The sequence below is a fragment of the Rhinichthys klamathensis genome, unplaced genomic scaffold (genome assembly GCF_029890125.1).
Source record: "Rhinichthys klamathensis goyatoka isolate OS25496 unplaced genomic scaffold, OSU_Roscu_1.1 h1tg000090l_1, whole genome shotgun sequence".
NCBI classification, from domain to species: domain Eukaryota; kingdom Metazoa; phylum Chordata; class Actinopteri; order Cypriniformes; family Leuciscidae; genus Rhinichthys; species Rhinichthys klamathensis.
Genome location: NW_026606629.1, coordinates 593,569 through 615,159, shown reverse-complemented (window position 1 = coordinate 615,159; position 21,591 = coordinate 593,569). Strand labels below are relative to the sequence as shown.

General features: G+C 37.8%; 1 protein-coding gene across 1 annotated transcript in view; it reads right to left on the bottom strand.

Moving 5' to 3' along the window:
- The window catches only part of tmtops2b (teleost multiple tissue opsin 2b), an 82,008-nt gene that overhangs the window by 12,750 nt on the left and 47,667 nt on the right, over nt 1-21,591 (bottom strand). Inside the window, exon 2 of the mRNA XM_056251782.1 lies at nt 8,306-8,631. Coding sequence (XP_056107757.1) covers nt 8,306-8,631 — 326 coding nt within the window. The remainder of the gene's footprint in view (nt 1-8,305; nt 8,632-21,591) is intronic.

Below are 21,591 nucleotides of genomic sequence, written 5' to 3'. Positions count from 1 at the left end.
CTTAAATAGCCACCAATGAAAAAAAGAGGCTAACCAGTCAAAGCTCTACTCCTCGCTATAAACTTTCTCTTTTGTTCACACACACCTACAGAACTCCCATGATTGACAACTGTAGTCGCACTTGCTTTGTGTAATTGTGCAGCTGGGACAAAGTCTATTTGTTCCATGTGATTGTCTCCTTTACCAAGAGACATTAAACTCTTCACCAGTTATCGATCTCTGCTGTCCGAGATAGAGTGAAGAAAAGAGAGAAGGTGCAGAAATTAAATGAGGGTGAATGGATCAACGTTCCACAGAGTCTCACAACTGAAGGAAAGTACAGAGACAGCACTGGAATGGGTAAGTATTTGAGCACAGTTTAAAACTGAGAGGTTGATATACACTCACCGGCCACTTTATTAGGTACACCTGTCCAACTGCTCGTTAACACTTAATTTCTAAGCAGCCAATCACATGGCGGCAACTCAGTGCATTTAGGCATGTAGACATGGTCAAGACAATCTCCTGCAGTTCAAACCGAGCATCAGTATGGGGAAGAAAGTTGATTTGAGTGACTTTGAACGTGGCATGATTGTTGGTGCCAGAAGGGCTGGTCTGAGTATTTCAGAAACTGCTAATCTACTGGGATTTTCACGCACAACCATCTCTAGGGTTTACAGAGAATGGTCCGAAAAAGAAAAAACATCCAGTGAGTGGCAGTTCTGTGGGCGGAAATGCCTTGTTGATGCCAGAGGTCAGAGGAGAATGGCCAGACTGGTTCGAGCTGATAGAAGGGCAACAGTGACTGAAATAACCACTCGTTACAACCGAGGTATGCAGCAAAGCATTTGTGAAGCCACAACACGCACAACCTTGAGGCGGATGGGCTACAACAGCAGAAGACTCCACCGGGTACCACTCATCTCCACTACAAATAGGAAAAAGAGGCTACAATTTGCAAGAGCTCACCAAAATTGAACAGTTGAAGACTGGAAAAATGTTGCCTGGTCTGATGAGTCTCGATTTCTGTTGAGACATTCAGATGTTAGAGTCAGAATTTGGCGTAAACAGAATGAGAACATGGAACCATCATGCCTTGTTACCACTGTGCAGGCTGGTGGTGGTGGTGTAATGGTGTGGGGGATGTTTTCCTGGCACACTTTAGGCCCCTTAGTGCCAATTGGGCATCGTTTAAATGCCACGGCCTACCTGAGCATTGTTTCTGACCATGTCCATCCCTTTATGGCCACCATGTACCCATCCTCTGATGGCTACTTCCACCATGTCACAAAGCTCTAATCATTTCAAATTGGTTTCTTGAACATGACAATGAGTTCACTGTACTAAAATGGCCTCCACAGTCACCAGATCTCAACCCAATAGAGCATCTTTGGGATGTGGCGGAACGGGAGATTCGCATCATGGATGTGCAGCCGACAAATCTGCGGCAACTGTGTGATGCCATCATGTCAATATGGACCAAACTCCCTGAGGAATGCTTCCAGCACCTTGTTGAATCTATGCCACGAAGAATTGAGGCAGTTCTGAAGGCAAAAGGGGGTCCAACCCGTTACTAGCATGGGGTACCTAATAAAGTGGCCGGTGAGTGTATATATATATATATATATATACAGTATTGTGCAAAAGTCTTAGGCCACCATTAGATGTTTTTTTAGCTATGGTATAATGACCATATATGATTATTTCTCAGTCTCTTTATTAGAATTTAACCAGAGAGTACAGGAAATTTGTATGCAGTATTAAAAAAACTGAAAAAAATGGCAAGTATTTAGTGACCTCCCCTTACACTTGAGCAATAGCAGGATCCTCGCTCTCTTAAACCTAAATGGGTCCCACTTTATATTAAGTGGCCCTAATACCTGTGAACTTACATGGTTACTAGATATGTACTTAGTATGTAACTACAGTGTAAATACACATTGGTACATAGTATTTACAACTGTAATATTTGTGTAACTACACATATGTAACAACCCACGGAAAGGTATGTGTAAGTACAAATGTGTAACAGGACATTGGTAACAACACTTTTTCCACTACAGTAAGTACACATGTGTAACAGGCATTATGTAACTACATTTTGTAACAACAATATGTATTCACACAAGTTGTTCCACTTCCACACGCAGTCTTCCATACTGTAGTTACCAGTTAAGAACACACTGAAACCATGATGATTCCTATGTGTATACCATGTATTTACTATATGACCGGCAGGACTTATGTTGAATTACAGCTAGTTTTCCACCAGTGTATATACATGGTAACTCCTCAGGAACTCTGCACTTGATACAATGTGTTAAACTGTCATAACTTACATGTATTATGCAAAACCCAAACCTCTGTGCAACTGTACTAACAGTGTACTAACATGGTAACTCCTCAGGAACTGTCCACTTAATATAAAGTGTAAAATGGTCATAACTTACTGTGTATTATGCAAAACCCAAACCTCTGTGCAACTGTACTAACAGTGTACTTACATGGTAACTCCTCAGGAACTGTCCACTTAATCTAAAGTGTAAAATGGTCATAACTTACTGTGTATTATGCAAAACCCAAACCTCTGTGCAACACTGACTGTATTAACAGTGTACTTACATGGTAACTCCTCAGGAACTGTCCACTTAATATAAAGTGTAAAACGGTCATAACTTACTGTGTATTATGCAAAACCCAACCTCTGTGCAACACTGACTGTATTAACAGTGTACTTACATGGTAACTCCTCAGGAACTGTCCACTTAATATAAAGTGTAAAACGGTCATAACTTACTGTGTATTATGCAAAACCCAAACCTCTGTGCAACACTGACTGTATTAACAGTTAACTTACTTACATGGTAACTCCTCAGGAACTGTCCACTTAATATAAAGTGTAAAACGGTCATAACAGAGACCATCTCAGCAAACCCAAACCTCTCATAGTTTTATTAACAATAGCATTAAAATATATTTTGAGCCACTAATCCTACTCATACCCCTAAACCTACCATTAACCATTCCTTAAAACTACTTAGGCTAACGTTACACTTATGAAGAAAATAAAAACATAACAGACAGACAAGTAACGTTATAAATTTCACAATAATTTGCGAAAATGTCAAAACCGGTACCAAAAGTCGTTCACATGATGATGCGTTGCAGCCGCAGTCCTCTCTGGCAGTATTATAATAGTTGTGTATGAGGTACAGATCAGAATATAAATTATTAATCCATGAAAATGTTAATCCGGTTTCGGTTCGCTCTGTGAAGGCGCGCGCGCTTCTCCATTTCAAATGTACTACACCGACTGAATCACGGCATGTCGCAATCTGTGACGAAGCAGGCAAGAGCCAATGAGCGTTTGATATCACGGCCGTAAAACATGTCGTAACGCTTCTTGAAGGCGCATTTTTTTTATTTGAATTCATCACCAGCGCGCCTGAGCGCGGGATCGACGTTTGCGGTCGCTGCTGAGAAATGGAGATGAAGATCATAAAGGGTTGAATTTGGATCTGTTTCTTGCAAACAACGTATGGATACTAAAGATTTGGATTACATCAGGCTAATACAATTGATGTTTTTTTTTGTGAATTTATGTTGTGTTTTATTGGAGAAAACGCTTTTTGTGTCTCAAGGTAAATAAACTAAATACTACAAAATGGTTAAACATTAAACAAGGTATTTTTAAGGTTTTAAAGTGTAGGCTATTCTTGTTTATTGTTTACAGAACACTGTAATTTACTGTAAAGGCAAATAGGTCACCACAATGGCAAATCAAAAAATCTAAATTAAAGAATAAATCTTAAAAAGTGCTATGCCGTAATATCCCAGAATCTATCAAAGCATAACTATCACATTTATATTTCAGAGTTTACTATCCACTACGTAACCTTGTGTTTTGCATTTACTATGGTACACAACAATGACCCTAACAATTACACTTTATATTAAGTGGACAGTTCCTGAGGAGTTACCATGCTACACTAATACAGTTGCACAGAGGTTTGGGTTTTGCATAATACATGTAAGTTATGACAGTTTAACACATTGTATCAAGTGCAGAGTTCCTGAGGAGTTACCATGTAAGTACACTGTTAATGCAGTGTTGCACAGAGGTTTGGGTTTTGCATAATACATGCAAGTTATGACCATTTTACACTTTATATTAAGTGGACAGTTCCTGAGGAGTTACCATGTAAGTACACTGTTAGTACAGTTGCACAGAGGTTTGGGTTTTGCATAATACATGTAAGTTATGACAGTTTAACACATTGTATCAAGTGCAGAGTTCCTGAGGAGTTACCATGTATATACACTGGTGGAAAACTAGCTGTAATTCAACATAAGTCCTGCCGGTCATATAGTAAATACATGGTATACACATAGGAATCATCATGGTTTCAGTGTGTTCTTGTAACTACAGAATGGAAGACTGCGTGTGGAAGTGGAACAACTTGTGTGAATACATATTGTTGTTACAAAATGTAGTTACATAATGCCTGTTACACATGTGTACTTACTGTAGTGGAAAAAGTGTTGTTACCAATGTCCTGTTACACATTTGTACTTACACATACCTTTCCGTGGGTTGTTACATATGTGTAGTTACACAAATATTACAGTTGTAAATACTATGTACCAATGTGTATTTACACTGTAGTTACATACTAAGTACATATCTAGTAACCATGTAAGTTCACAGGTATTAGGGCCACTTAATATAAAGTGGGACCCCTAAAGGGAATGGAAAAGGACTGGAAGGCCAAGAAAACATTCAAAATATGGTGAGAAGTTTTCTTCTTTGTTTTACATTTTGTGTACATAATTATTTCCTGATCATTAAAACATTGCTAAAACAACAAAGCTGGTGGTGCATGGCCTAACTTTTGCACAGTACTTTGTATATATATATATATATATATATATATATATATATATATATATATATATATATATATATATATAAATAATACTGAATCTCCTGATCAAAACATGTGCGAGGAAGAAGCAGAAACAAGTGATATCATAATTATATAAGTAGATGCATACGTAAAATAAGGCGATCACCAACATTAAACAGCACACAAATCAAAACTGCCTAATGTTACTGAATGAAATGTCGACCCAGGACGAGCTATGACTGAGACCATTAGGGGTGTTGATGAACCCCATCTATTTTTTGATAATCGGTCTGAATCAGATCTGGATGTAGTCTTTTACAAAAATGTGATTTGCTCAAAAAGTTTTTTTTTTTAAAATTTTATGAAACTTACCCATATTCAAGTGTTGATAAAAAGAATGTATGAAGCTAGAACAACATTTTTATTTTCTTTTTTTTTTAAAGCAGAGGGTCTGTTATTTCTTTTGATACATTACATATTCAGATATTTATACAACGAAATATTCTGGGGGCCATGAAACTTTTGTGAAAATGATCAAAAACGCTGGCAGTGGCTGGCAACTTTTCCTTTTTTTTTTTTTTTACGCTGGCGGGGAAAGAGTTAAGTATTTGCCTATTTAAATCCAAACAGCAACTAAAATATGCCAAGAAATCTTCCTTGTCATGTTGCTAGCTAAGCACACGATATTATCCCTAGCATAAATTTTCTTCTGGATCAAGCTTAGACAGATAATATGTGTTGAGACTTTTCATTCCAACTGAGATGTGTTTAATTCTTACTGAATTACTGCTCTATGTAAACGTCACTAATGAATTGGCAAGGCTTTCTAATTACATTCATAACTGACATTTACAGACACTCCTCTTCCTCCTTGATCCTCAGTGAAGTAAAGGCTCCTTTATTTGTTACAAGCACCCATCCTCCCTCTGCATGTGATTGATGGTGAGTAGATGGGATTAATGTCTGAACTTGTCATTGTACCCAATTTATTGCATGAACCCTTCACATTATATATGAAGCATCATATGTAAACTTCAGATTTTCACCCAGCAAGTCACAGATGTGAGTGTGAGAAAATGTAAAGATTAATATTACATCAGAATTTCGATATGATAAACTGCATATATCAGGATCGGTCACATCTGCCGGTTTGTACGGATAAAGCTGTCCTTCTCAAGCCAGAGTGAAATTGTATCCTCCTCACAGCAGCCAACTGAACCCAATTACATTCCAGTGACTGGGACGCCCAGATAATACAGCATCCAAATCCAATCACACTGCTATACACACAAATGAGATTTGATGCACTCTTAACCGGTTTCTAAAGGAACCAGCCACTTGGACAGAACATGCTGTAAATTTATAAGAAAATAATTTTTCCATGTTTGAAATTAAGATAACTGTCTTGAGCACAGAATAGCACTTTTTGTTTTTTTTCCCCCTTGTTTTCTTACTGTACGTCTGGTCACCATGACAACATTTAGCTTCTTTGTTCAGGTGACAGGTAAGCTTTTCAAAGCCCTTTTCATTTCTCCTTTTTTGCTTTCAGGAGGGAGAATACGTCTATACAGAGTTGGCATCTGACAAGGTGTGTAGTTTACTTCTCAGTTTTGAACTAATCTTTAACAAGAAAGTATGTCAAGAAAATAGAAAGCATGTTATTAAAGGGGTGGTTCAGGATTTTGGACATCAGACCTCATTTCCAAGTTAGCCTGGGGGTTATTTATCAGTGGAGACAGTTTTCAAAAAATGTAATCCAGTCGTTCCAGTTGCATAGTTCGCCGGTGCTAGGCTATCAACGGTACAGCGGTATCTGCTAGCCTGCCATTAAAAACAGTTTTACCCACTCCACAGTACACCAAAAGCAAATAAATTATAACACCAGACTATCGATGTAAATGTCTGTTGAGAGAATAATGTTAGAAATCAAACTACCCTTTCATCGCATTGCAATAGTTATACTTTGTTCCCTGTATTTATTAGCACAGTCTACAGCAGCGGCGGAGTGATATTAAGTTGCATAAGCAACTGAGAGAGAGAGAGAGGTAGTACAGGTAGCCCTGACTGTAGTGCGCTTCTGTTCTGTGTTTACTTTTCGGCGCAGTACTACTAAAAGGAGCAAAGTAAAACTCCGCCGCTGCTGAGAAACTAGTTCCTGTAAATGTAATGCGATCATTGAGATGCAAGAGTACTTTGATTTCTAACATTATTCTCTCAACAGACATTTACATCGATAGTCTGGCGTTATAATTTAATTGCTTTTGGTGTACTGTGGAGTGGGTAAAACTGTTTTTAATGGCAGGCTAGCAGATACCGCTGTACCGTTGACTGGTGCTAGCCTAGCACCGACGAACTAACGTTATGCAACTAGGACTGGATGAAGTTTTTTGAAAACTGTCTCCACTGATAAATAACACCCAGGCGAATTTGGAAATGAGGTCCGATGTCCAAAATCGTGAACCACCCCTTTAATTGCTTTTCATGTTATTAACTCTTTCCCCGCCATTGACGGAATTTTCGGCTTTCTTTGTTCTCACTGTTAAACAGTAGGGGGTGCTATTACGCATCTTCTGAAAGAGTACAGAAACACATGCGAAGAAGATGAAGAAACAAGCAGCATCATAATCATGTAATCATATGCACATGTGAAATAACGCGATCACCAACATTAAAACTGCCTAATGTTACTGAATGAAATGTCGACGAGGTATAGGACTGTGAAGCTTTGTGGGTGTTGATGGACTTGATCTATGCTTTGATCATGATTATGAATCAGATCTGGATGTAGTCTTTGACAACAACGTGATTATCTCAGCTGTTATCTCAAAATGTTGTTTTTTTATGAAACATACCCACATTCAAGTGTTGATAAAAAAAAAAGTGCATGAAGCTAGCGGGGCTTGCAACTTTAAAAAAAATGGTGGGGTAATAATTAATACAGATTTGTCTTGTCCAGTGGGCTGTTTTTGGCCAGAAAATGCTGCAAACTGGACCAATACGTGATTGTCATGAGGAGCAACTATGTTTGCTTAAAAATGCAAATGACTTGTGTTTGAGATTTATATAGAATCACACTCTTGGCATGTTCTCTGGATGTTTTTTGTTTGTTTGTTTTTTACTACAGGTTTCTTCTACTGCTCATGAATAAAAAGAGAACATGGGTTTAAATAAACCGTTAACAAAGTTGGATAACCATTTTTCTGTTCCAGCAACCAATTAAACAGTCTATTTCCTCTGAATTAGCACTTCAGTAGGTTTGTCTGAATGTGGATGATTCAGTGTGCATCCAGAGAATTGGCAGCATCTTCAAACATCTTGAGATCCTGTCAGAGCCTTTACAAATTCAGTAACATAAAATATTTTTTTGCCTCTAATCCCAGGCTGTTTTTTTTGACACACAGCACAGAAACGCAGTTTACCTGTTTGACAGCATAGAGGAGTCTTCCATAGCAGTAGACCATGATGAGCACTGGTAAGCCCAAGCAGAATATAAACAGGCAGATGATGTAGGCATGGGACTGGGCCGTGCGCTGGGTCCATGATACAGAACAGCTGGTTCCCGCTCCCTCCAGCCCGTAACTACTCCAGCCCAGAAGAGGGGGCACTGTCCAGATCAAAGAGTACAGCCAGGAACCCCCTACCGCCAGAAGAGCTTTGCGATAGTTTGGACCACGTTTATGGTACATCGTCAATGTGCTGTAGCGGTCGTAAGAAAGAACCACCAAGGATATTAGAGACACGATACCTGAGAGAGAAAGAGGACAAAAATAGTAAAGGCCAAGGAAGTTAACTATAATGATAACACGATCAAAAAAAAAGAAACGTGTGTGTGTCCCAGTCTAAAATGCCTGTTTGAGCTGTTTTAACTGAAAGCAATTTGCACTGACATATCTTATATAAAATATAAAAACACATCAACCCAAGGCACTCGAGAATTTTAGGAAATATACAAAAAGCCTTTATTCAGTCATGGCTTAGGCAATTAAGAAACATGTAACAGATAACCATGTGCAGATAACCCAAAACCTTAAAGGACAAGTTCGGTATTTTACACTCAAAGCCCTGTTTCAAGATCGTTTCTGATGAAATAGAACAGTTAAGATTAAAATTTGGACACATGCTGCTGTCCCGAGAAATTTCGGTTTCGGAAATCCCAAATTGCTGAAAATGCTTTGCAACAGGTTTTATCGTAGTTTTTGTCCAAGTCAAGTCAAATAGAGTTGTTCAAAAACTACGATAAAACCTGTTGGAAAGCATCTTTTTCAGCGATTTTTGTGTGAGCATATCAGTGAACACCCCTGACCACTCGGTGAGTTTAACGTCTTTGTAAACTAAAGTTTAATGCGTTTCAGGAAGGATTGTTCCAGTGCACCTATGCAACCATTGTGGAGGTGGGGGGGTGTAACCACTGAAACCGAAATTTCTCGGGACAGCAGCATGTGTCCAAATTTTAATCTTAACCATTCTATTTCATCAGAAACGATCTTGAAACAGGGCTTCAAGTGTAAAATACCGAACTTGTCCTTTAAGGACACTTAGAAATGTTTGAATACAATTGGTTTAGATGATCAAACCAAACCAAACCAAAACAACCACTTTTCAATCAGTATTGCATTTCAAGTAGTTTGTGGTGTTTCAACGTGATCTCATTAGTATTTGTATGTGTTTTACAAAAAATGCTTTTCTACCACACGTGTAATTACTTATAACTAGTGCAGTGGCCATGAAAAATCTGTTTTTGTGTGTGTTGTTGGTAATTGTTGGTTTGGTGTGTTTGAGTGCTCATTACAATTACACAGCAAAAGTTCAGTGACATTTTTTTTTGTGCATGGTAGAAAGCAAATACTGACATGACATACAATAAATATGGACGTTCGTTCGTTCGTTCATTCCCCCAACTCCACAGTTGAGGACCATAAATGAAGTGGCTCTAGCCAGTCTGATACAGCTAAGTACTTTATGGCCATGCAAGCTTCAAAGAGATGAGCCTAGCTAAAGGAAGAACGTTGTCAACATTAGGTAGTTTGGAAAAGACGGATTGGTCCAGAGATGGCACAGCTCGGGAAACTGAAACCACAGAAACTGAGACTGTACATGTCAAAATACATAAAATCATCCCAAAACAATTATTGACGGACTTATAATCAAACATCGTTCAACTACATAATTATATATCATGTCTACAACCTATGTATGTGACTATTATGCTTAGATCGCATATAAGTCACGCAATTGTTATTATAACTATTAGATGTTTGACTGAAAGTGTTTCTTGCTTGCTATCAGTATGATCGTATGTTCATAATTCAGAAGATGGCTAGATTGAAATCTGTGTAAACTGTTTTGTATTCTTATAATAGGAATCATGTCTAAACTGTAGCCTCTCTGCTAGAGCTGGAGAGTAAAGAGATCACAGATAACTCATAATTTAAGATGAGAGGGGAAGAAAATGCCACTTCTCAAATAAAGACACTGTCTAATTGGTCAGAGCTCATCCAGGAGGCTGGACAAACATTTGGGTTTAAAATCTTAGGACACGAACAAAGCATCAGATATATACAGACGCTTATTAGCCATGGAGTATAGCCATGACGGAGTAACCAGACAGACGAGTACACATGTAGACGAGCAGATGAAAGAACCCAAATCAAAATCAGAAGAAAATGGGTTAAACAATTTCTTTCAAGTCATCTAACTACTCTCGTCTCACTTTTCTTTCTCTTGCTTAGTTTATTTTCTTTTTTTGTTGAGAGTCTCAGTTCTAAGTTAAGTTTTGCTGTAAAGTTTCATTCAACGATTCGACTGCAAAGCCCTCTTCCAACTTCAATGATTTTCCATCCATCCGTCAACACACCACGTGATTGGCCGCCCAAGACATCTATCCAGGCACGAGGAGACCGCCAGCCAATCAACGAACCAGGGAAACCCCATTTTATGCCGACAAACGGAATCCCCAAAGGAACGCAAACAAATGCAAATAGCCTCCAGACTCAAACGCAAATTGCCTCCAGACTCTTAGCTGAACTGGTGCTTTGATATAAAATGTAATAACCCGCCTAAGAAATGATATCTAAGAGAACTCATCTCACTCTTAAAACTCATTCTTTCCTTACTCTCTTTATTTCTGCAACTCGTATGAATGTGTGTGCGTGTGTTTGTGTTAGATATTAGTTTTATGTGTTAGAATATTCAATAAAGTCTTGTTTGTATTTAAAGAGAAGTGTTCTTGAGTTATGTGCTTACGAATTGAACGTCTTAAACTGCTGATCTAATGGTGTGTTCACACCGAACGAGAATTTAATTATTTGCGCGAGTGGATTACATACAAAGTCAATGCAAAGACGCGAATAGACGCATCATTCGCGCCGGGCGTTGCGAATGACGCGAATTGGGCGACGCGTTTGCCGCGAATGTCTTCCGCGCAAGTTGAAAAATTTGAACTCGAGCGAATGTTCAAGCGTCTAACTAGACGCGATAGACGCGTATTTGACGCTCTATTCGCGTTCGGTGTGAACACACCATAAGTTACCTTGCTAATAAATAGTGTTTTCACTATAGATTGGATATTTATATGCTCTGCAGAGCTGATAGTTATGGCCCGTTAAAATGAACGCTGGATGAGTCATTTGCTCGGCCGTAAAAAATAAATAATTATTTTGAATTCCCTAAAAATTAATTAATAATTCCCTTTGAGCTAAAATGACCTGTTTGACCCTTACATAACCAAGTATAAATCTCATCAAGTTAGTGTTTTTAAGCATTTTTTACTTTTATTCCAAAATAATAACTTAAGTTCTTTTAAATAAGTTCTTTAACTTATTTAACACAATTCGGTTAACATTGGTCACAAGCACGAAGATGTACCTTTAATTTCACCAAGCTGATCACTCAAAAAAAAAAAAAAAAAAAAAAAAAAAAAAAAAACACACAATCATGTTTTCAACCCAAATTTTTTTTTTTTTCAGCCCATTTCACATTTTACAAAGTGGTGATATCTAAGTGGGTGAGTTGTTTACTTACTTTTTAATTAGTCCTCCCATTAATGCCATCATTTATTCCTTCAGACTGATTCACGGACGTGGAACACGAACAAAAACAAGAGGTGGGATTTTTTTATGTGAATCTATCACAGCCAATCATAACCAATATTATCCAATCATAGCGCGATGGAGGCATTGCCTCCCCTTATACGTGACTTTCCCTCATTCATTCTCAATAATGAACCCCCTCCCTTTTTGGGGCCACTGTAGATTTTTAAAAGTCTTGGTTGATTTGGTTTGTTATTGTCTCCAGAGCACCAATAAAGGCCAAGTCCAAAAGGTTGTACAATGTGTCTCTCTGAAAAATAAGATTTCATTGAAAAAGTCACATAGGGACATGACCTATCATTTCATATTTGTCACCTCAAGGCTTTTGCCACAACAAAAATCCCTTTCAGCTGTTTCACCCTCTGCCTTTCCAGTACATAGACAAACTTTCTTTGGTCTATTCTTTATTATTCCGTTGTTTAGTCCCAAACTCACCCTGTGTCTATTCGCCAAATGTCTGTCTAAAATCACACCAACCACTAAACTAACCATGACTAATTAACCATACTAAAAACTCTTCCTCAAAAAAAGAAATAGTAATGAGTTAGCAATACAAGGTTGTGGTCAAACTATATCAGAAAAGACCACCATAAAAACCACACACTTAGAAAATGGAACATTTTCATTGTTATGCCCTTTCACGCCCTGAGATCTTGGTCCTATCTCTCCTTAATACGAATCAATTCAATCTTATCTATAATGAAAAAGTAATGAGCAAGACAGCACAGTATGAAGCTCTTCAGTCCACATTACAAACCTCTCAATAAGCACTCGACTGATGGACACCGGGATAAGTCCTCCGGAAAATGAAAAATGTAATGCACGGGTTTGTACAAATGGCCTCTCATTATCACAATGATGTAATGGACATGAAATCCATGAAATGTTATAGAATCAGACTTAATGAGTTTAGGTCCCTCATAATCAGCAGAACGTGAGACGACTTAATGTGTTGTTCTGTTATCTACTGAAGCCAATTTTAAGCCACAAAATGTTTAATTTACATTTATTCACTTAACCGTAACTTACAAATGAGGAATATAATCAGCAATCAATATTAAGTATGTTCACATAATATTACTGTATTTTTTTGAAGAATTACACTTAGCAGCAAGAAATTTCTGTCAAAATATTAAGACAAGTGGGGTGATCGGTTTGATTTATATGAGGAAAGGTAGAAATCAATAGGGAGAGAGAAACATGGGAGCAGATAGTGAGAGACAGAAAATAGAGGAAGAACACATAGAGTGTTAGAAACACAGTCATGTTTGGCTTCCTCACAGACTCAATACTGTGTAGCTCCTGCTGCAGAGCCCTGCTGTGAACTGAGGCTGCATGAGATACTGCTCAGGGGCCGTATTCACAAAGAATTTTAAGGCTAAAAGTAGCTCCTAACTGGCGAATTTAGGAGCAACTCCTAAAAATAATGGGCGTGTCACTCCTAACTTTAGGACTCCTAAATTTTTTCACTAAGAGTAATTCACGAAGCATTTTAGCCCTAAAAGTAGCACCTAAGTCTGGGACAGCTTAAAAGAAGTCGAGAGGACTCCTAACTCACTAAGACCTATTCACAAAGGATTGTAGCGCATACCACCGCCTCTCGCAGTCGTCCGGGGTCCGCGACACAAGCGGGAATGCTGCATTGATCTGCAAACAAATCCTCTCCCATGTCTCACGCTTAGTTTTGCTTGATATCCCAGTGCCGAATTTCACTTTTATTATGTTTTCTTTTTTTCTAGCACCAACTGGGCCAGCAGCAGTAACTGATCCTGCGTCCAGTTGGGCTTTCTTTTCCGTTTTGGCGAGTTCATAATCCACCGTCATTCAACTATTACATTACTTCAATAGGAGCAACATTTCCTTGTTTTAAGTTTATTTTTCTTTTTAGGCTAATATGATGTCAACAGTGTTGAGGAGTAGTTAACTACAAGTAGCGACGCTACTAACTTAACTACATTTTTCAGTAGCTTGGCAGTAGCTCAGTTGCTTTATAAACAGTGTAGCTTTTCCAGTAGCTAACTACTTTTTGCAGCAAGTAGCGGTGTAGCGCGAGCAAAAGCTACATTGTGTTTTGTTGAGCCTGCGCGAAGCAAGGATATTCTTCTTCTTGTTAGATTACAAACTAATTTGTTTTGCCATTACCGCCACCTGTTGTTTATTCACGCATCTTGCGGCTAACGGTTCACTGACGTACAGAAGACCTCAAGCACAAATTTAAGGACGCACATACAGGTGATTAATGGCCATTTTAAAATGTATTAATTATCCTGCTTTGTTGCTCTCTATGTTACATCAAATTTCTATTTCTGATTTAAATACAATGAACCGCCATGATCTGTCCGCGTTTGGCAATGAACATAAAAGACCACTAAACTAAAGTTTGCGCCATCGTGTTTGTCAGTTGAACAAAAAATGTAATCTTAGTTTGTTTATCGCACGACAAAGGCTTTGATCTAATTAAATTGCTGTATAGATTTGTTGTGACTGGATCCAGAGCGAACCGAACTGTGCTCACAAGCAGCTTGTGATTCAGGTTCTTCTTTCACAGTAAATTCTGCGAGCTCCATCACTGCATGTGAGCGAGTTTAACGTGCATTGTCAGTGCCACATGTAGTTCAATGTATTTTCTTGCCAAAATGCAACCATCTCACAGTCACAATCGGTATTTTTGAGAAAAAGTCTATACATGCAATTTACGTTGAATGTATATTTTGTTCTTGCAATGTTGTATTTGTTGCAATTTTTCACTTTTGACAAACAGTCTGAGATATTTGAGTGTTGTGTGTAATAAAACAATAAAAATCATAATTGTATTGCATTGTTTTAAACACTAAATATTTTACTTAAAACATTCCTCAGACACTTATTCAGTTATTTATAATATATGTTGTTCAAAAAAAGCAAAAGTAGTTTCAATGTAGCTAGCTACTTTTTGATCGTTACTTGTAGTGTAGCTAACTACTTTTCCAAAAGGGTAGCTTGACTGTAGTTTAACTACTTTAACTAACGAGTAGCTTGTAGCTTGTCAAACTACAGTTTCAAAGTAGCTTCCCCAACACTGGATGTCAATTAGCCAAGCAAGTGTTAATGCACGTGTCGTTTTTCATTATTAGGCAAGTGACGGTTTTCATTGGGGTATTAGGCTACCTTGATTTAATTTACCGGTAATTTAATTCACGACTTTTCTCACCCCCTTTTCTCGCCTCACCCCCTTTTTTGTGTGTGTGTATTGGGTGGGAATTATTTAAATTAAGAATATTAAGCCAGTTGCCAGAAGAAAACTAAAGACTACAATCAAGCCATTGCAGTGCATTCAGAACCAGTGTTTATTGATATTAAAACACGATAAATTTACTTGACAAGCAAATTTGCAGACATTTAGCTTTCTCAAGTATTTATCTTGTTTTAAGGATGTTTAGATATTTCACAGGAAAACAAGACAGATTAAAACTCACTTTTTTCCCAGTACAAACATGTTCCTTTGCTGTTCTCCTTAATTAAGCCAGTTGCCAGAAGAAAACTAAAGACTACAATCAAGCCATTGCAGTGCATTCAGAACCAGTGTTTAATGATATTAAAACACGATAAATTTACTTGACAAGCAAATTTGCAGACATTTAGCTTTCTCAAGTATTTATCTTGTTTTAAGGATGTTTGGATATTTCACAGGAAAACAAGACAGATTAAAACTCACTTTTTTCCCAGTACAAACATGTTCCTTTGCTGTTCTTCCTGAATGAAACCTTCCATAAGCTCTTTAAAGAATAACTCCCTTTGAAGTGACTTTATTCTGGCAATCTGTGCTTTCAGTGTTATGCGCTTGGACTCTTCTGCATCTTCTAAAATAGTACAGAAATTAAGAATAAAAAACTAGCAAAGAATATCTGCGTAAACGGGAAGAAGTGGATAGAAGTTGTTTACACACAAAACATCACCAAACATTCATCAGCATGTATAGATCAAATTGTTATGCGATCACTCAGTCTTGTTTGCCCCGGCTACATTTCTGAGCGTTGTTGTCGCTGTGTTGTTCTCCCCGTGTTTGACTCTGCATTGGACTAGCTTGTCCAAATCTCTGCTGCCTGCCTACCACTTGTGTTTGCCTGGACTATTGCTATTGCTGCTTGCTCCCTGCCCTGATCCTTTACAGCTCTGCCTCTGATATTGTCATTTGTCCTGGTATTTCGACCGTCACCTGTCTGTACCCTGAACTTGTTTTGTTTTAATAAACCGCACATGGATTCCATTCAGCCTGAGTCCTCGTTACACTTTGGAGATGTTTTGCAGGGGTTTTTTTCTTTTTCTTGCTGTAACCTTTGGCTTATGTATTGTCGACCAAATGGACTACGCCACCCCCAAAATCTGGGATGGGGGACCCTAACAATGATATTTTGCTTCTACACAGGCAGTTCAATTAAATGATCCAGAAGCCAGAGTGCAAAATGTTGAGTTGCTTTATTAAATGACAAACACCGTCCTTCTCTTCTCACTGGTATGACTTGGTTGGCAACAGTGCTACTCATAGAAACAAAGAAAATTAAACAAATTAAACAAGCCACCACAATTCACTCCACTCTCACTCTGAATGAAAAATAAACTTAACAAAAATAACTTCAAAAGAAATAACAACAATGCTCAAAACCAATCAAACTCAAATTAAAGAAAGACAGTTAAAGAAAATAAATCAATAATCTAAAGCTCAATTTAATTAACCAAACCAATCATAATTTAAATAAAAAAACAAAAGAAATAGGAATAACACTCGAAGTAGCACAAATCAATCTGAAATCATGAAGTGGGAAATACACCCCATGGGAGGAAATTATCAAACCACAGCAAAAAATCAAAATAAATCAACCATAACACAAACACAACCCAACAAGACCTCCCATAAGTGATAACTTAAACCGATTTCAGAAAATAATCATAACTACCACAAACGCTTACAGTATAACAAATAAACAAATACAAAATAATCAAATTCCTAGGTAAAACAAGTAACCTTTGAAAATAATTAAGACCACAAATGAAATTAGAACAAATCACAAAAACGTAAATTAATCCAATTCCAAGTTTGGTGAGGAAAAGAAACGGCGGCCGCTTGCCAAGAAAGGACTTGACCTGAAATCAAAACCCATTTAGTTTATTAAGCATACAACTTTATGCAGTTAAAACCAATCATATAAAATACTCACGTTCTTGATACGCTATGGCTCACTTAATGGATGATTACGATAAGTCTCAATGAAAGCAAGCGTGTTGCAATGCAGCCGGCAACTCAGCAAAGCACTAATACTCCTAAAAACACATTTTATTAACCCTTGTGCTGCATTAGGGACATTTTTGGTCTTTTGCAGTTTAATTTCTTTGACCATTTTGGCTGTTTTAATGCAAATGGTATGTAATTTGGCAAAATTGTGACTTTTTAGATAAATGTAAAAAAAATTATCCCATTTTGCAAAATATGTATAACACACTCTGTGTAGAACAAATAGTAACACTCAGCACCATAATGGACAAAAATGTCCCATTGAAACCCATTAAAACGTCGTTTAAAGCCGGGGCCATCATTAATACACAAATCATGATTTATGTTGAAACATCCTTTCATTTTGAAGCAAAAGCATTATATTTGCATTATATAGTGTATTCCACCAGATGACGTCACTACATAGGTATTCCCTATGGGTGGAAATGCATGTTATTTTCCTGGTTTCCACTAGGGGCACTATTGACTGTGTTATGAAGCATTTTAATGGCTCAATGATCTAAAATTATGTTTCTGAGTATGTGTGGATGTCTGAGAGCAATGTGTGTCTGCGTTGACAAAAGTGTGTGTGTGTAGGGCCTAAATATAATACATGGTGTTTAGGCGAGTGACAAATCACAATATCCTGAAGGTCATATTTTACCCTTTCTGTCTACTCTCTCTCTCTGTGTGTGTGTGTGTGTGTGTGTGTGTGTGTGTGTGTGTGTGTGTGTGTGTGTGTGCATTTAGCAAGAGAAAGCGCTTCTCACTGCATTGTTTTCTTTCGGTTTGATTCATGCGTATTTTACGCACAGACATGAACCTTTGACACAGCTTCATTTTTTTTTAGCAGTCTATGTTTCAAAGTTAATTGATAATTTCTCACATACGTAGAGGCACAAACACAGCCATGCAGTCAGTCCTTAGACAATAATAACACCTTTCATCTTGCGGCAACACAAAGATGTAGCTGCGAGGGATCCATGTTTTGGATTAGACTAGTTGAGAAATCATACAAGTGCGGTTGATGCAAAAGTTATAAAGCTGTGCACCTTTGGTGCGGCAATTTCAAACTGAGCAGAAAATTCAGAGGAAAGTGGGTCTGCAGACACCCATGACAAGAGGAGGAGGGGGTGCAGTTACTGCCCTAACAAAAAAAGAAAAATCTCCACCACCTGCTCAAAATGTGGCATTTGCATCTGTAAGGAGCATGCATTGCAATTCTGCAGCTCCTGCAAATGAGCTGAAGAATGATTTTGTTTTGAAGTTTTGATATGTTTTAATAATAATAATAATAATAATTAAAGCTGCATAGCAGCATTTAGCGGTGTTCAAGCAAATAAGGCCTTTAAGGCCGTTAAGCACAATAGCATCAAAAGACGTTAAGTTTTATGTAGCAAGCATGATTTACCATGATACACTACATTTCAGTGTGATTTTTCATTATTTACCATGTTCCAGTATGATTTACCATGAATCTATCATGATTTTCCATAGTTTACTTTGATGTACCATGTTATAGGATGATTTACCATGATATAGCACATTCTAGAATAATTTACCAGGATTCTAGCATGATTTACCTTTTTTACTATGATTTACCATGTTTCTGTCATTATTTACCATGATTTACCACGTTGATACCAATTATGTGAAGCATCAGAACAATTGAAGTGATAAACTCTGACAAAATATGATTGTGTTATAATAGTAATTGTTTTATAAGGGATTTTTGTGTGTCTATATATATGAATGCAATTAGGCACATGAGTGGCCAGCAGAGGGCAGCAGAAGACCACTTATTGGCTCACTTTCATTTTCAACTACTTTGTTTCTCCAGTATTCTTCACTGAAGCAAACCATTTTTATCATGTTAACTCCATAATGCATGCTTACACACACACACACACACACACACACACACACACACACACACACACACTTTTGGGATATGTTATTGTGAAAATCTGTTTTAATGGTATATGAGCATTTCACATATTTCTTTGCAATGTAATAATATACAACTAATTAAAGAAAATGCTTTAAGCATTTGTTTGTTAGCCAATGCTGAAAGCTGATAAAAAGATTAAAAATGTCTAATGCTGCTGCTCCATCTAGTGGACAACAGTGCTATTACAGCCTACTTATACAATATGCCATGTTTTTCATATCATTTAATCTACACAAACTCAGTCTGTTGTAGATAGAGACAATTGGAACTTCAGGATCCAATGTGACTCAATTGTCACTTCAATAGATGATTTTTGACTAAACGTTTTTGTAAATGTTAAAGAAGTGAATTTAAAAAGTCTAAATATTAATTATAGTGTAGTAGTGTGACAAAATGACTTTTTTTAAACAGCAGGGTAAAATACCACTTATTGGCTCAATAGGCCATTATGTTCATATAATGTTCACCTTTTTAACTGTTATACAGGCATATTTTGTCCAATCTGTCCGAAAATTTCCATGATTATTTAGAGTCATGGCCCACATTTTCAGACTTGTTTTTAATAAGATCTGAGCATTCATTGAAGAGATATAGGCTTTCGGGGACGCTCAGTCAAGGCTACACATTGAAGTGACCCTATTATAGCCATCGAAATGCAGAAGTTCAACCTTTTCTGATAATTATTGCTCTAGAGAGTCCAGAGAATTGTACTGCACTAGTTTTGAACGTTATTATATGAAAATGATATGATCTTAGATGGAAAAGACCATTTACAGCCAATACAGGCAATTTACTATAGGAAATGTATGGTTTTAAAGCTTTTTAACAGTTATAGCGCCACCTATGGTCCGATTTCCATGAAACTGTGCATGCTTCTTCACCATGGTATGACACTTATACTCATCAATTTTTTTTGAAGTTCTGAGTTTTCCTTTAGGATTTAAAGGCTTTTGGGTGCATTTTATCACGCCCCTTTTCTAAATAACCATTTAATACCATGCGAAAAATAAAAAAGTTCAACTTTTTTTTGATAATTATTGATCTAGAGAGTCCAGAGAATTGACCTAGACTGGTTTGGTTCCAATCGGGCGAAAAACCAGGGACTAGTTCGCAAAAGTAGGTTTTTAACATATTCGTTAATATTTAATGAACAGTTTGATTGACAGCAATGGTTCTAGAGGCAAAGTTGTTCACCATGAGGAGATCTATCAAATGATATGCATATTGTGGGGATGTGTGCAACACCACGTGATTACAGAGCTGTAAAACTCGTTAGCGCCAACTAGTGGCCGATTTCTTTCAAAACTCTTACAGACCTCTTGGGCCATGAGTCGAACATGCCCATAGAGTTTCGTTCCGATTGGCCTCCGTTAACCTCGTCTCACAGGTGCTCAAACTTCATTGGCCGATGGCGGCCATGTTTTTTGAGATACGCCAATATCCTTTTACACATACATGGCACCTTGGACCAAGACACTGCATACCAATTTTCAAGTCAATCGGACAAACGGTCAGGTGGCCACACCCCCTTTTATGTTTTTTTAATGTTATAGCGCCACCTAGTGTTAGATCGATGCGGTTTTTTTACTGTGACCCCAAACTGTCCTCATACACAAGTGTCTCAAGTTTGGTGAAGATATCTCATTTACTTCTTGAGTTATAGACGTTTTAGTAAAATAGGCTCCTCCCACAACGTTCATTTTGCGCCCCCTAGAAACCGGAAATCGAAATTTCAACTTTTTTTTGATAATTATTGATATTCAGACTCCAGAGAACATTTCTGCACTGGTTTGGTTCCGATCGGGCGAAAAACCAGGGACTAGTTCGCAAAAGTAGGTTTTGGACAAAACCGGAAATAGCGGAAAAATTTGCATACCGGAAATGAAATCGGAGATATACGTTTTTTAAGTCAAGAGTCCAGCTTTCCAATGATATACGACACTTGAGTCTACGACATAGGGTCTAGGAGTTATGATCACTTTCGCGTTTTTGTTGCTATAGCGCCACCTATGGGCCAATCGGGCTCATACTCTCTCAACCTCTCCTCGATTTCTGTGCTACCTTAATCCCAAATATCAAGTCTCTAGCTCTTACGGTTTGGTCTGCACGATGCGTTTTAGGGCGGAATAATAATAATAATAAAAATCCTTACAATTACAATAGGTTTTCAGCACTTCGTGCTTGAACACCTAATAATTCATTACATTTTATATAGAGCTTTTCTCGGCACTCAAAGCGCTTTACATAGAAGGGGGAAATCTCCTCAACCACCACCAATGTGCAGCTCCACCTGGATGATGCGACGGCAGCCATACTGCAAATTTGGCCAGGATGCCGGGGTTACACCCCTACTCCGAAAGACATCCTGGGATTTTTGTGACCACAGAGAGTCAGGACCTCGGTTTAACGTCTCATCCG